This window comes from Panicum hallii, chromosome 8 (genome assembly GCF_002211085.1).
Source record: "Panicum hallii strain FIL2 chromosome 8, PHallii_v3.1, whole genome shotgun sequence".
NCBI lineage: Eukaryota > Viridiplantae > Streptophyta > Magnoliopsida > Poales > Poaceae > Panicum > Panicum hallii.
The window spans coordinates 40,930,590-40,943,023 of record NC_038049.1 but is presented as its reverse complement, the minus strand read 5'-3'; the positions used below and the strand labels follow the sequence as shown (position 1 = coordinate 40,943,023).

Genomic DNA, 12,434 nt, shown 5'->3' with positions numbered 1-12,434 from the left:
GTGGTGCATTGAGTGACTTGCGGATGGTAACGCACTTGAAGAGCGTGTGTCACGACTTCGGGTGTATCGGGCACTGTTTATGCATAACTTGCTCGTAATCCGCTTGGTTATTCCCCGACTTCTTGCCACGCGGGTTGCGCTCGACAGCCGCGACTTCATGGTCTGGCTTGCGCTTTCGGGTATTTACCGAGTGGTTCCGCTGGCTTCTGTCAAAGTGGGCGTTGCCATCACCTTGCTTGTTGTGGTTGCGCTTGGGGAAGCGGATGTTTTCCTCGTCCTCCTGGTTAGCCCACTGTGCCATCATGTGAAGCGTCCCCTCATCAGAGGTGACTAAATATGATACAAATATCAGTCCAGGAGGCTGATAACACATTTATTACATCAAATGGTTCGTTACCGTACAAACCGTCGAGGTAGCGGGCACTGAAGCACCACTATCAAGAGGGACAACATAAGGACTACAAGCCAAACTAAAGTGCCAACAAAATCTAAGATAACATCAGAGTCTTGCGCCATGGTAAGCTTCCTATGGAGACCCTGAACCACAGGCAAGGTTGGGTGCAGGACGGTGACCTACTCGACGTCTTCAGGAATGAAGTTCAGATCCTGCTCTGTAAAAACTAGGCAAGAGTGAGTACATACGTACTCAACAAGTCCAACCACACCCACGGAAATCATGCACAATATATATCAAGGATAAGGCTAGGGTTCGTTTGTGATAAAGTAAGATTTTACACGTGCAAGGTTTCATTTAATGAAAGAGTTTTCTCAAAATATTTCTATAGTAATCGAATAATAAGTGGGATTGATCCTACACAAAGGATCCAAGTTTTAATGCTACCGGACTCCACATCCATAGTAGCTCACAGCACAGCTGCCGGACACTTTCAAAACAACTCACGCCACGAAACCAACCATCCCAAAATGTCTATTGAAGTGACCATGCCGTAACTTGTCCAATACCGTGGACACGGCTATTCGAATAGATTTTATACTCTACAGAGGTTATACACTTTACCCACAAGTAGAGTACCGCACTACGAACATCTTAGTGTCGCTGCGGATCCTAACAAAGCCATTACCCACCTTAGCTGAATCTAAATAGCCAACACGGAAGCAACCATGGGTTTAATGGCCTATCAATAAAGTCATAACCGGGAAATAACTCACACAGATCGTAATCCTTCAACATGATCTCCCGTTGCTCACCAGCTCTCCTTTTGGCTACCAAAATAACTAGTGGGGTTTATGCTAAGCCGTTGCACACACAACGGTCGAGTGGTTGTATGATAAGTGGGTTAGGCAAGATAACACCTCAGTTCTCCTTACACTGACAAGATGGACATCTCCCAACCATGCTCAACCACAAAGGTACAAGCTCACTAGTGGCATTTCACACAAGAAACACCGTCCATCTCACCAGGTTATATCTTTCTTTTATTTTCCTGAAATCCAGTTTTATCTTTTAAAATACTCAAACCTTTATTTTTGATAAAGCGCGTTATGGTCATGGTTAAAATATAATAAAGGGAATACAAGGTCCTAAGCATCTCTTGCAGTAGTTAACGTCCAACAGAGCAAATCCTATATAGACATTAACCTAGGTCATCAAGGAATAGTCATAGCAATCAAGGGTGGCTATCCAACCATGTCTTGCAATAAAACAATGCATTTTATAAAATAGGCCAATAGGTTGTGTTTATAAAACTGGGATAAATATGCATCAAAGGATGGGATTGGACTTGCCGTCCTCAAAGCCTTCCGGAAGCTCCTCCTCGAGGTACGGGTCTTCAGGCTCCAGCTTGCGGTACTACTCCTTCTCGATCACACCGTCTACTACGACACACAAACAATCACACAATAAAAACAAAGTACACCGACGAGCTTAAAAAAAAGAGAGGAAAATAGGGAGCTTCGATTAAAAATAGAGAAGACTGTTATATTTGTTGGATGTAGATCCTGAGACTTGAAGAAAATATTTGGAGATGATGCGTGGTGGAGTTTGGAATAGATTCGGAACAAAATGTCGCATGAACTGATGAGATAAAGGTCATTTAGGGAGTAGCTTAAAAGGATGAGGACCTATTTGTAATGAAATAAAGAGATAGAAGGAGCTCTGATTAAATATTTGAGAGAGGGAGGTGGAGGGCTGCGGACTGCATAAGAAGAAAAAGTGGAGGGGGTTATGCACAAGTCTGCCTTTCTTCTTCCTTGAGACAGAACAGGAGGGGGAGGGGAACGGTAGGAGGGGGGACGGCCAGGCCATGGGCGCCGGGCTCCTGGTGCATGGCGATGCCCGGGGAGGAGGGGAAAAGGGAGAGGAGGCCGAGGGGGTCCGATTCCGGCCCTCACCTCGTGCGGAGACGGTGTACGGAGGACTGTCCACGGAGATGGGTGGTGGCCGGCAATGGTGAGCGGCGGCGGCGAGCTGCAGCGCGAGGTAGAGGAGGGGAGGTGCTGGGGTGGCGTGGGCGGAGTGAGGGGCAGCTCGGGGGCTGATTTATAGGCCGAGAGGGAGAGGGGAGATGGCCGGGATCGGAGGGTCATGGGCAGTACAGGAACCTCGCCATTAATGGCGGCCGGGATGTTCGGGGACAAGGCGCAAGCTACGAGGGCGAGGGGACGGGACGGACCGGCGCAGCATCTGGTCGCACGCCGGCTTGGCGTGCACGGGCAGCAAGCACACAGTGGCACAGCGAGCAGCAGCGGCCGCGACGGTCGTGGCGTGACGCGGGCAGCGCGATACGAGCGCGCGTGTACAGCCAGCAACGGGGGCAGCGGCGAGTCGTGCGCTGGCCCGCGCGTGCGCGCAAGGAGCAGGCTACAGCTCGAGCAGGCAGCACATATGTGCTCATTTAAATAAATAAATAAATAAAATTTATTTTTTTTATTTTTTTTATTTTAAATTTTCACTCAGTAGCTCAACAATTTAAATAATCAAAGATATGAAATTTAAATTGTTGCGTTACTCAACAATTTAAATAAGCAAGCGTGTTGTTGAGATCCCTTGGTTCGCGGGCGCGATTCTACGCGTTGCGCCTGCGTTGAGCGCGCTTGGCATTCTTTACCCCCCGGATCCTTCAGTGCTCCTCGTCTTCATCTTGGGGACCGTCAGCTGTGGGCTCATCTGCTGAGACATCCGCGAGTTGCCCGTTGACGTACTGGGGGTCCAGCTCGTTGTCCTCCGCGTTGCGAAGGGTGGCCATGCAGACTTGACAATCCGGTGAGAGGTTAGCCCTAAGGCTGTGCTCGAGTAGCTCTGTGCTACTTTCTCATTCTTCCGCAATGGAAGAGAGGGGTCTACCCTCCTGAAAGGGTAGTTCCTGTGTGAAGGCACAAGGCGGGACTCGTAATCGAGTAGTTCGGAGGGCTCAAAGCCCTTCATGTACACGAAACGTCCTTGCGGCGTCGATGTGATGGTTCAACCCAGAAGGCTGCCCGAAAATGATTTGGAGTGGCCATCGAGTTGCGAGTGATTTTTAAGGGTGGGGGCCGCTTGACAAGTGGTGACTCCCACGTCTCCGAGTCCTTTTCGGAGCCGGCTTGAAGGTGTAGTACTACGCAAGGAGTACTCTTCGTTGGAGTCCAAGTAGGTGTCAAAAACGGGGGGGGGGGTGACAAGCGGTGGCGCCCACATCCTTGATCTTGAGCAGCAAATCCAAATCCTCCTCCAAGTCGGAGAGGAATTTGGATCGTGATGTCTTTTCAGATCTGTTTGAATCTGACCCGAATAATCTGGTGTGTCACGAGTGGAAGTCGCGTTGAAAACGAACATCCTTTTGATCTGCTAGGCCAGATCGGGAAGTAGCATATCATCGAGGTTGTCAATAAAGTCGTCGAGATCGCTGCTTGGAGTTGATGAAGGAGCCTCCGGCTCCTTGGAGTTGGCTAGGTGGCTGTTGAAGCCACCCGAACCGTTGGCGACGTAGATTCAGGAGTCGAAGATGAAGGTTGTGCCCTCGTCGAGCACAGCGCTGGCAAAGTTGAAGGATGATATCGAATTCTCCGGTGGATGTTTGATGAACACCCCTACTTGGCACGCCAGCTGTCGGTGTTTTACCGCCACGCCCACCGAGAGATACCCCCGAGGTGGTAAGTTTGTAGGTAGGGTGTTGCCAAGATCTGAAACTCGAAGGTGCAAAGAAACATAAGGTTTTAGACAGGTTCGGGCGCTGAGTGCGTAATACCCTTATATAGTCTGGGAGGGGTCTACATAGAAGTCTTAGTCACGTAAAAACCTAGGAGTTCTACCCGGGTACTTCTTGGGTAGTGTCCTACCGTGCCCGACTAGTCTAACTACTGTACGAGTAATCTTACTGTACTATGAGTAGTTACAACAGATGTAGGGCGTGGGCCATGTCCCATTCCGTATCATAGGAGAAGTGTGCTACGTGGACACTCCTGTATGCCCGAGTGTGCCACAACCATCAGCACTAGTCTGGTCGATGGAATCTTGGGCATGATATAACAATGGGACACTTTTATTTTTTTTAAAAAAGCAAAACAACGGGACACTCTCTCGCGAGAGAGTTGAGTACCAACCGGTTGCTTTAGGTTTGGCAGGTTAGCTCAGCATCCTCAGTCGCCACCAACACAAAGAAAGAACCAAAGATACAATTAAGAAAATTTGGGTTTAGGAAAAAGTAAAAAAATGAAAATTGGTAGATTGATTATGGGTTGGGTATACAATGGGGAGGTGTTGTGCTGTTAAATCCATACCAAAGAAAACATGTAAAAATTGTGTATTTTTTCAATTCATATATTAAAAATAAAAATTCAATTGCATAATTGTATTTGTTATAATAAAATCGTCAAAACGTGATCACACTACAGTATATTGTGAAGTTGAAATAATAATTCCATCTTTACGTTATAAATATTCCACACTCACTAAAAAGTATTCTATATTATTCATCCAGATAAAGTCAATTACGGTTATATTTTGAAGATCTTGTCATATAGGATGTAATGATGCGGTTGGATTTCAAATGCTTTAAGTTCAAAAAAATGATTACGAATGCTTGGTTCATAAACTGCGGATTTTTTGACTTTAAGCCTTTGCATAGAGCCCGAGATTCGTGTTACTACTGCTGGTTTTTCCTTCCGCAGCATGCAGTCGCACGTGGCTCCGATTATTGTACTGGAACTAGGCCCTGTTTCCAAGGAATACGCGGTGCTTGCAGCGATTGTGGCTCAGTGGGGATTTCGGTGATCGAGTTATGCTTAACTGTAATTACTACAGTATTAGATTGTTAGTTAAGTTTGCTCATCTTCACCTCACCTATAATTCAAGAGTGTGGTTCACCTCAGTAAACACTACTAAGTGTCCGTTTCATGACCATTAGGCCGCCGGTTAAATTTTTATACCTGACACTAAGATATGTCACCTACAATTGAAAAAATAATAAATTATTTATTGAGTTCTACATACGAGTACTAGATCCTAGTTGGAGTAAAAGAATAAGAGACCTTTTATGATGTACAATACTGATCTATACTGGTATTTGAAAATAATTAATATAGAAATATTAGACGGTTCAGATTAATTGTATATATTGTATACTATTGAAAAGTTCAGTAGTTGTATAAGTACTTATATGCGAGTAGTATAAATAATATAAGGTGCTATATGAAAAATAATGGCATTAGGATCCATTTCATTTGGACTCTTTCTAATTCCATCTCTTTATTTTCATTTATAACTGAAAAATAATTAACAAATAATCAGTCATATATGCAAGTACCAGATCCGAGTCGGAGGCGCGGATCCAAGTAGGCGTGTTATCATAAGGAACCTAATAAATTTGTTTTGTAACTCGCAATATATGATTGGCTTTTCTTTTAAGATTTCTTAGTTTACCATCCTATAAATCTTTGATAAATGATGTTAGCGCTGGACAATAATCCATATTATCCATTCCTCTCTTCGAGTCGGATTTTGTTGACTCATTGGCCAAGAGAAGGGTGATTAGATGGCATCATGCTCATGCTTAAAGGGACCTTTTTTTTGCGAGAAAGCTTAAAGGGACAAATTAAAGTTAATAATATACTTTGCTTCACATAAAAGAAACTAGATATACCAAACTTGGTCGATTTGTGCTCGGCGTGCTTGCAGATGCAGCAGAAGGAAGAGACCTCGAATATTCCAAGGTTGATTTGCCAAGTAACTAGTTCTTTATGTCACGAAAGCAGCCCATCTTAGCTGCAAACTTCGAAGTTCAAGTATGTCCTATATCTAGCAACTGTTACACTAATGCTCCGTACCTTTGTCATCACCCTAGCTAGCTAGGAACTTTTCAGGTCCACTAGCTCAAACTTGTTGATAGCCGAGCAGAGCTCTGTTTTTGCTCTGCAGCTACCAAGGCATGGCTAGCGAGAGACGCATGGATCCGGCGTTGTACAAGGCGGCGACGCGAGGGAACGTGGCGAGGCTGAGGGAGCTGGTGGATCCGGAGGGCCCCAGTATCCTCAGCTCCAGGACGCCCCAGTTCCACACGGTGCTCCACCTCGCCGCCCTGCACGGCCACGCCGACTTCGCCCTCGAGGTCCTCGACATGAACGGGGAGCTGCTCGTCGCCCAGAACTGCGACGGCGACACCCCGCTGCACCTGGCGGCCAAGGCAGGCAAGCTGGAGGTGGCGGCGCTGCTCGTCAACCTCGCCCTGGCCTGGCCGCAGGACCAGTGGAGCCCCCTGGTCACGGCCAACGAGAAGGGCAACACCCCGCTGCACGAGGCGGTGCGGCACCACAGGATCCCCGTGGCGCTGGCCGTGCTGGACGGCGACCCCAGCCGTGCCTACGACCTCAACGAGCGAATGGAGTCGCCGCTGCACATGGCCGCCCGCGAGGGCCACTACCGGACGCGGCTGATTTGCCGAGTGCCCCAGGCACTCGGCAAAGACGTAAAGGCACTCGGCAAACATTTTGCCGAGAGCCCCACTCGGCAAAGGGCTCTCGGGGAAGCCGGGGTCGGCAAAGGATACTTTGCCGAGAGCTTCTCCTCGGGCTCTCGGCAAAATGTTTACCGAGAGCCAAAAGCGGCCCTCGGCAAAGAAAAGTAGCCGTCACGGCGCGCCACCGTGGACGGATCCTTTGCCGAGTGTCGCCGTCAGACTCTCGGCAAAGGACCGCGTCAACGCCCACCCTGGACGCCTTCTTTGCCGAGAGCCCGGTCAATAGCACTCGGCAAAGAGGGCATCCAGAGCTACCCCCAGCGGCTCTCGGCAAAGAGGCAGGATTATATTATGCAGTAACAATCAGGCCTGAGAGTGCCTGGCGGACAGTCCGCCAGGTCTGGCGGACTGTCCGCCAGGCACTCTCAGGCCTGATTGTTCCCGCGAAAACTAGTGACGTCAAGAATTAATCCAATATGGGGCTCAAACTTTGTAGGCACATTCACTGTAGCCAAGTATATCACAAAGTACACAATGAACAATCAAAGTACATGCATTCAGTCTAGCTAAGTCTCAATTGCAAATAACTCCATCATCTATGCCGAAGGTGGCTAGTTGTTCTGGTTGGTCTGATTTGGAGAAATATACGGATCATTGGAGGCCGCCGACTGATTCTGCAACATATAGATGAAATGTATGAGTGAAACGACAAAATAAACGACATATTGAACATTGCATACTCACTGAAGTAGAAAACGGATCGGTGGGTGGTCTAGGTGGGGTGACGAAGGGAGGTGGCGGAGGTAGACCCGTCGCTGCGCCAAGACTCTGAATGTACGCGAACATGCTCGCCATCCTCTGTCGGTCAGCCTCCCGCTCGGCCTCCATCTCCGCCCTCATCCTTGCCTCCAACTCCATACGTTCTCTCCTCTCTTCTTGCAGCTGAGCCTGCAAAATTTTTACCCCAATTTTACAATAATACAAAAGCTAAGTTATGTAATATAATAGATAAAAAACGTATGAACAAGCAACAACCTGGAGTGCCTGGACTTGGCTCGTCGAACTGTCCGGACGAGGTCGGATGCCTGCGCTCGAGCTCGTTTGCCGTGCTTTTATCTGAGATAGAGTCGGAGTAGAAGAGGAGTCGATCGCGCCGTCGCAAATCCAGTACCGTCCATGCTTCTTTCCTCCTCCGACCTTCATGACAATTTCAGCGTCAAGATCCTCCTGGGTCGGATCGTACTCTTGGCCGTGCACCTCCCTCGCCATCGATGTGTACTCATTGAGGCGAGTATAGATGCTCGGGTTGCTGTACGCCTCGGGCCCGTCCTCCGCGTTGTAGCTGACGCTGGATGTCGCTTTACCCTTGTGGGATAGAGCATACGCCATGAATTTGTTGCACTGCTGCCCTCCATGTGCCGCCGACTGCGAGAAACAAGATGATGAGAAATCATGCATAGTTGAATAACCACAAAACAAGTAAAGTCGCGTACCCATGCTTGGGCGTACTCGGTCAGGTTACGGTTGCCTTGGTGGTGTGGCACACCGGCCATAGTCAGACGGTGCTCACGACGCTCCTGGTGCACAGCGTTCCAGTCGTCGGATAACCACTTAGCAACTATCTGCTGCCAGCACTCAGGAAAGTGGGCACACCAATGAGGAACCATCTACATGACATCAAGTAGAAGACATATTAGTAGAGGACATTAAGCCAACTTAATGGTCAAATAAATCAAATTTTGGTATTTACCTGCAAGTACTGCTCCTCAGTCAACGTCATAGTTCTTGCTTGCGCCTTGGTGACCTTCTGTCCAAGGACGACGGCGTGGTAGTTGATGATTGACTGGAGGCGCTGCTCGTAGAACATGTCGGTAACGAGCTTTTTGCAGCGATACTCGGCAACCACATCCGCCTGCGCGTCCATCCCGGCCTGTAGTCTGTAGAAATCCTGCAATAAACACGATATCATTATTTCAATCATATTCTCAAGGATGTGCAACGAATGCGATATATTGATCACTTACCCAAAGCTCGCCCTTCACTCGCTCAGCCAAGTTGGGCCACTGTCTGCCGGCAACATCCTGCATGTCGGGGACGGCCCGGTAGTGCTCCCACGTATAGGCCGGACATGGCTCTCCGGCCAACGTGACCAGGCCAGGGAAGTGATCCCTAACCAGAAGACCCAAGATGCCATTCACATGGCGTCTGTGAGCACCAACGGGCCTCTCCACAACTATCCAGTTCCTGCACAGGTGATTGACAAAAAATTTTAATTTCTACCACAAAATTGAAATTATACCGTGAACATGTACTGAAAACATGTAAATTTACTTACTTATCCCCTTGGGGAGCTATGATCGGGCGTTTTGCTTCAGGAATCGGTCGCTGGGGGAGACTCGCCGGACCTCGCTGGTAGACGGTTGACGAAGCAGAGGCCTCCGTGCCCTCCTCGTCCGCCTGCTCGTCGTCCCCTGGCCCCTCTGGTGGACCACCTGGTCCGCCTGCTCGTCCTCCCCTCTGGGAGCGCCTGCTCCTCCTCCGGGAGCGCCTGCTCCTCCTCCGGGAGCGCCTGCTCCTCCTCCTCCGGCGGCACCTCCTCATCCGGGAGGCACCTCCTCCTCCGGGAGCGCATGCTCCTCCTCCGGCGCCGCCTGTGTCATCGCCCTCCTGCCACTCCCCCTCCTCCTCTTGTAAGACGGTCCCTCAGCCGCCCCGGACGTCGGCTCACTGCTCCCCCCCGAAAACCTCTTGTGAAGGGCCGCTACACTCTTCTTCATCCCGCGGCCCACCATCTCTGGTGAATCCCCTGCAAATAAAAGAAAATTAATTAGTACAGATAAATATATAACACATACTTAGATAAATACATAAAGAAAATGGAACATAATTACATAAGAATTATGTGGATGAAGAGAGATAGAGGAGCTTCATCCAAGATAAACACATAAAGAAAACCGAGTTGTGTTATGTGGATGAATAGAGATAGAGGAGCTTCATCCAAGAGGTATAGGGGGTTTTGGACAGCCTCCCACGGACATAAGACGATGGGCCCACGAAGAGATACTTTGGATGAAAGAAAATGATCAGTTCTGCTGGCTGATCCCGAGCTGTCCTGGCGGACTGTCCGCCAGTCCTGGCGGACAGTCCGCCAGGACCTCTCAGCCAGCCAAAAAACCTTCTTTAATTCCAAGGGCTATATAATACATACTTAGATAAATACATGAAGAAAATAGAACATCAATACGTAATAATATAGTCTTACATTGACTAAAAATATTCATCGTAGTCGGGATTAGCTGGATCATAGTCCTCATCATCACTATCAATCATGTCGTAACCAATAAGATCAGAAGACTCGGTGTCTTCATTTGCATTGTCTACTTGTAGTCGTTCTAGCATGTGTAAATCCTTAACGCTCTGCACCTCTTCCTCCTCCCCCGCATCATCAACTGCTTCAACTTCCATTTCGTTTGCCTCGGTTAATTCTATCTCGAATCGCCCTTGTAGCCCCTCTTCTTGAAAGAACTCTCCGTCATATATGTTTGGATCTAAGTTGTAATCATCATCGTTAGGGACAGGTACTCTACCGTGCGGTGATGTCTTGTACACAATATACCAACCCTTAAGATGCTCTTTGCTTTCACACGCATATGGGAGATAATAAACTTGTATAGCCTGTTGAGCAACAACATAGACATCGTCTATGGTCATGACTGAATCCTGTCGAATTTCGACTAGCCCAACATTAGAATGCGTCCGTCTCATTGCTTGAGGGTCAAACCAATGACATTTGAATATCACGGGATTAAGTCGTTTCGAACCATAGTAGCTGAGTTCGTATATTTCTTCAATTCTTCCATAATACTCAATCCCATCAAGGCCGGGAGTAAACACCCCAGAATTTGTGGTCTTTCGATTGGGTCGACAATCCTCGTGACTGCTTGTACAAAAACGATATCCATTCACGTCATAACCAGAATATGACTTGACCTTATATCCAAAGCCACCGGCCACCTGTCTCAACTCGGCACTCAAGGTCGCATCGCTAACGCCCTGCAAGTTCAAGTACGATTGGACAAACTAAGTAAAAACAACTTAGAGTGAAAAGCTAAGTACGGGCTAGATTGGACCGTACCTTCTGTTTGAACCAAGAAATAAAATTGGGTGATCCATTTCCTACACCTTGTTTGAGCAGGGTATCTAATTCCTGCTCCGTGATATCCCTTGATTGACGCCAGAATTCTTGAATAAATTGTTGCATGTACGGTGTCACCTCGTCAAGGTTGGTCAACACATACAGCATGATCCGACACCACTCTTGATGACTCAACCTCTTGGTGGTCGAACCACTTGCAGTTCCAAGCTGACCTTGAAAAAGGCTGAGTCTCGAGTCATTTTCGCTAGCATTGTAACGAGCCGGTGGATTATGCACACTAGGTAGGTTGTCACCATAGTATACTGATGTAAAGTTCGACACCTCCTCCAGAATGTATGCCTCGGCAATGGAACCCTCAATTTTGCTTTTATTTCCACATTTCTTTCGGATAACCTTTAGGCATCTTTCAATTGGATAGCACCACCGACCCTGCACGGGACCCCCATTCGTGCCTCATACGGGAGATGCAATATCATATGCTCCATCGGATTAAAGAATCCGGGTGGAAAGATCTTCTCCAACTTACATAACAACACTGGTGCGATTCTTTCCAAGTCTGCAACTAAGGTCCGTGACAACTCCTTTGCACAAAGTGTGCGGAAGAAGTAGCTCAACTCTGCAAGTACCAGCCAGACATGCTCAGGGACATAACCGAACCATCGCTGGAAGAAGCCGCTCAATCCATATGTGGTAGTCATGACTCTTCATACCTAAGACTCGCAAAGTAGACAAGTTGACTCCTCTACTCAGATTAGCTGCATAGCCATCAGGGAACATCAACGCCTTGATCCATTGTAGTACTTCTATCCTTTGGGGCTTGCTCAAGACATAATCGGCCTTAGGCCTTCTCCATGTCTTTCCTCGTGCAGGAGGCCTCATTTCTAAGTTTGGTCTGTCACACAATATTGCTAGATCCAACCTAGCCTTAACATTGTCCTTTGTCTTCGTGGGAATATCCATGATTGTTGCCCAAAGTGCTTCAGCAACATTCTTTTCAGTGTGCATCACATCAATGTTGTGTGGAAGGAGCAGGTCGTCATAGTACGGGAGCCGAGTCAAGCCCGACTTATGAGTCCACATATGTTGCTCACTATATCCCACAAAGCCACCCTCTGGATTGATCAAGAGACCATCTATCTGCTGACGAATCTCGGCACTAGTCCTCATCGGACTTGCGAGGTCTGTCACTGTAACCCCTTTTGTAAAGTTTTTGATGTCTCGTCTGAATGGATGGTCAAGAGGTAGGAACTGTCGATGTTTGTCGAACGCAACATACTTACCACCCTTCTGCAACCAAAGGAACCTAAGACGTTCCTTGCATACCGGACATGGGAATTGCCGTGAACACACCACCCGCAGAAGACCCCATACGCCAGAAAATCGTG

General features: G+C 48.0%; 2 protein-coding genes across 2 annotated transcripts; one reads left to right on the top strand and one right to left on the bottom strand.

The window, feature by feature from the left end:
- Nucleotides 1-6,383: 6,383 nt before the first annotated feature.
- Nucleotides 6,384-7,404, top strand: LOC112872310 (serine/threonine-protein phosphatase 6 regulatory ankyrin repeat subunit B-like). The gene is made up of 2 exons (XM_025935415.1): nt 6,384-6,887; nt 7,390-7,404. The coding sequence occupies exons 1-2, from the start codon at nt 6,384-6,386 to the stop codon at nt 7,402-7,404; spliced, it is 519 nt and encodes a 172-aa protein (XP_025791200.1).
- Nucleotides 6,661-9,366, bottom strand: LOC112902208. The gene is made up of 7 exons (XM_025971149.1): nt 9,229-9,366; nt 8,918-9,137; nt 8,644-8,841; nt 8,387-8,560; nt 7,929-8,318; nt 7,638-7,841; nt 6,661-7,567 (listed from the first exon to the last, which is right to left on the bottom strand). The coding sequence occupies exons 2-7, from the start codon at nt 8,978-8,980 to the stop codon at nt 7,505-7,507; spliced, it is 1,092 nt and encodes a 363-aa protein (XP_025826934.1). The 5' UTR covers nt 8,981-9,137; nt 9,229-9,366; the 3' UTR covers nt 6,661-7,504.
- Between the last annotated feature and the right edge of the window lie 3,068 nt (nt 9,367-12,434).